Source organism: Volvox carteri, assembly GCF_000143455.1.
Source record: "Volvox carteri f. nagariensis unplaced genomic scaffold VOLCAscaffold_1410, whole genome shotgun sequence".
In the NCBI taxonomy this organism is placed as follows: Eukaryota; Viridiplantae; Chlorophyta; class Chlorophyceae; order Chlamydomonadales; family Volvocaceae; genus Volvox; species Volvox carteri.
In genome coordinates this window covers 1-978 of record NW_003308563.1, presented here as the reverse complement: position 1 = coordinate 978, position 978 = coordinate 1, and the positions used below count along the sequence as shown (strand labels likewise).

Genomic DNA, 978 nt, shown 5'->3' with positions numbered 1-978 from the left:
GCTGGTGCTGGTGCTGGTGCTGCTGGTGCTGCTGATGCTGCTGGCGCTGCTGGTGCTGCTGGTGCAAAGATCGACATTATCATCAGCAAGCAGCATCGCAGTGACTATCCCCGGGTCATGATCACAGGACCATGGCAATTAGTATCACTCCAGAAGCAGCCGCAAAAACAAGAGCTGCCCATGGATGCTGCTGCTGCTGCTGCTCCTGGGAGCGACAGCCACCGTCGTCCAAACACCAGAAGCCAGCAGCAGCAGCAGAAGCAGAAGCAGCAGAAGCAGCAGAACACAATGACGGTGCAGCAGGATGCCCGCCCCAAGAAGCAGGGCACCAAACCCCAGAAGCAACAGCTGCAGCGGGGCAAGAAGACACATGTAAAAGGCAAGAACACCAAGGCCGCTTATTGCAGTAAGGGGGGTGCGGATCTTGATGTGTACACAAGCTCCACAAATGCATGCCGGCTCATTTTGTGGGCCTTCCGTGGACCTCCTCCATCCCTCCTGTTGCCCAACCATCATCCAGTGTCTGCTGTCCCGTCTATGCAGCAGCAACAACCCCAGCAGCAACCTCAACAACAACATGTGCTGCCGCACACACAGTATGATGCAATGCACATCTGTGACGAGCGTGCATGCATCAACCCGTTTCATCTTGTGTGGGGAACACGTGCTGAGAACCGGCGTGGTCATCAAGGACGGGATGGTAGCATGGGCTATAGCCGCCTGCCTCCGGTGCAGCAGGGCAGCATCCTCCGTTTCGGAAGCAGCAGCAACATTTCAGCGGCAGCAGAGCAGGAAGTAGGAGATGCTGCTCGGATGCTGCTCTATCTGTTTGATGGGCACCCACCAATTCGGAAATGAGATGTTTGGCTGACAGGATATGATGTAGAAGAATAATGCATGACAGGCAGGTTTATGTGTGTGAGTATGTATGTGTGTATGTGTGTATGTGTGTATGTGTGTATGTGTGTATGTGTGTAT

General features: G+C 54.2%; 1 protein-coding gene across 1 annotated transcript; it reads left to right on the top strand.

Moving 5' to 3' along the window:
* Positions 1-117: 117 nt before the first annotated feature.
* On the top strand, positions 118-858 carry VOLCADRAFT_101477 (uncharacterized protein; the record flags this gene model as incomplete). Its single annotated transcript, XM_002959912.1, has 2 exons — positions 118-415; positions 521-858. 2 exons carry the CDS (start codon positions 118-120, stop codon positions 856-858), a joined length of 636 nt encoding a protein of 211 aa, XP_002959958.1.
* Positions 859-978: the final 120 nt, after the last annotated feature.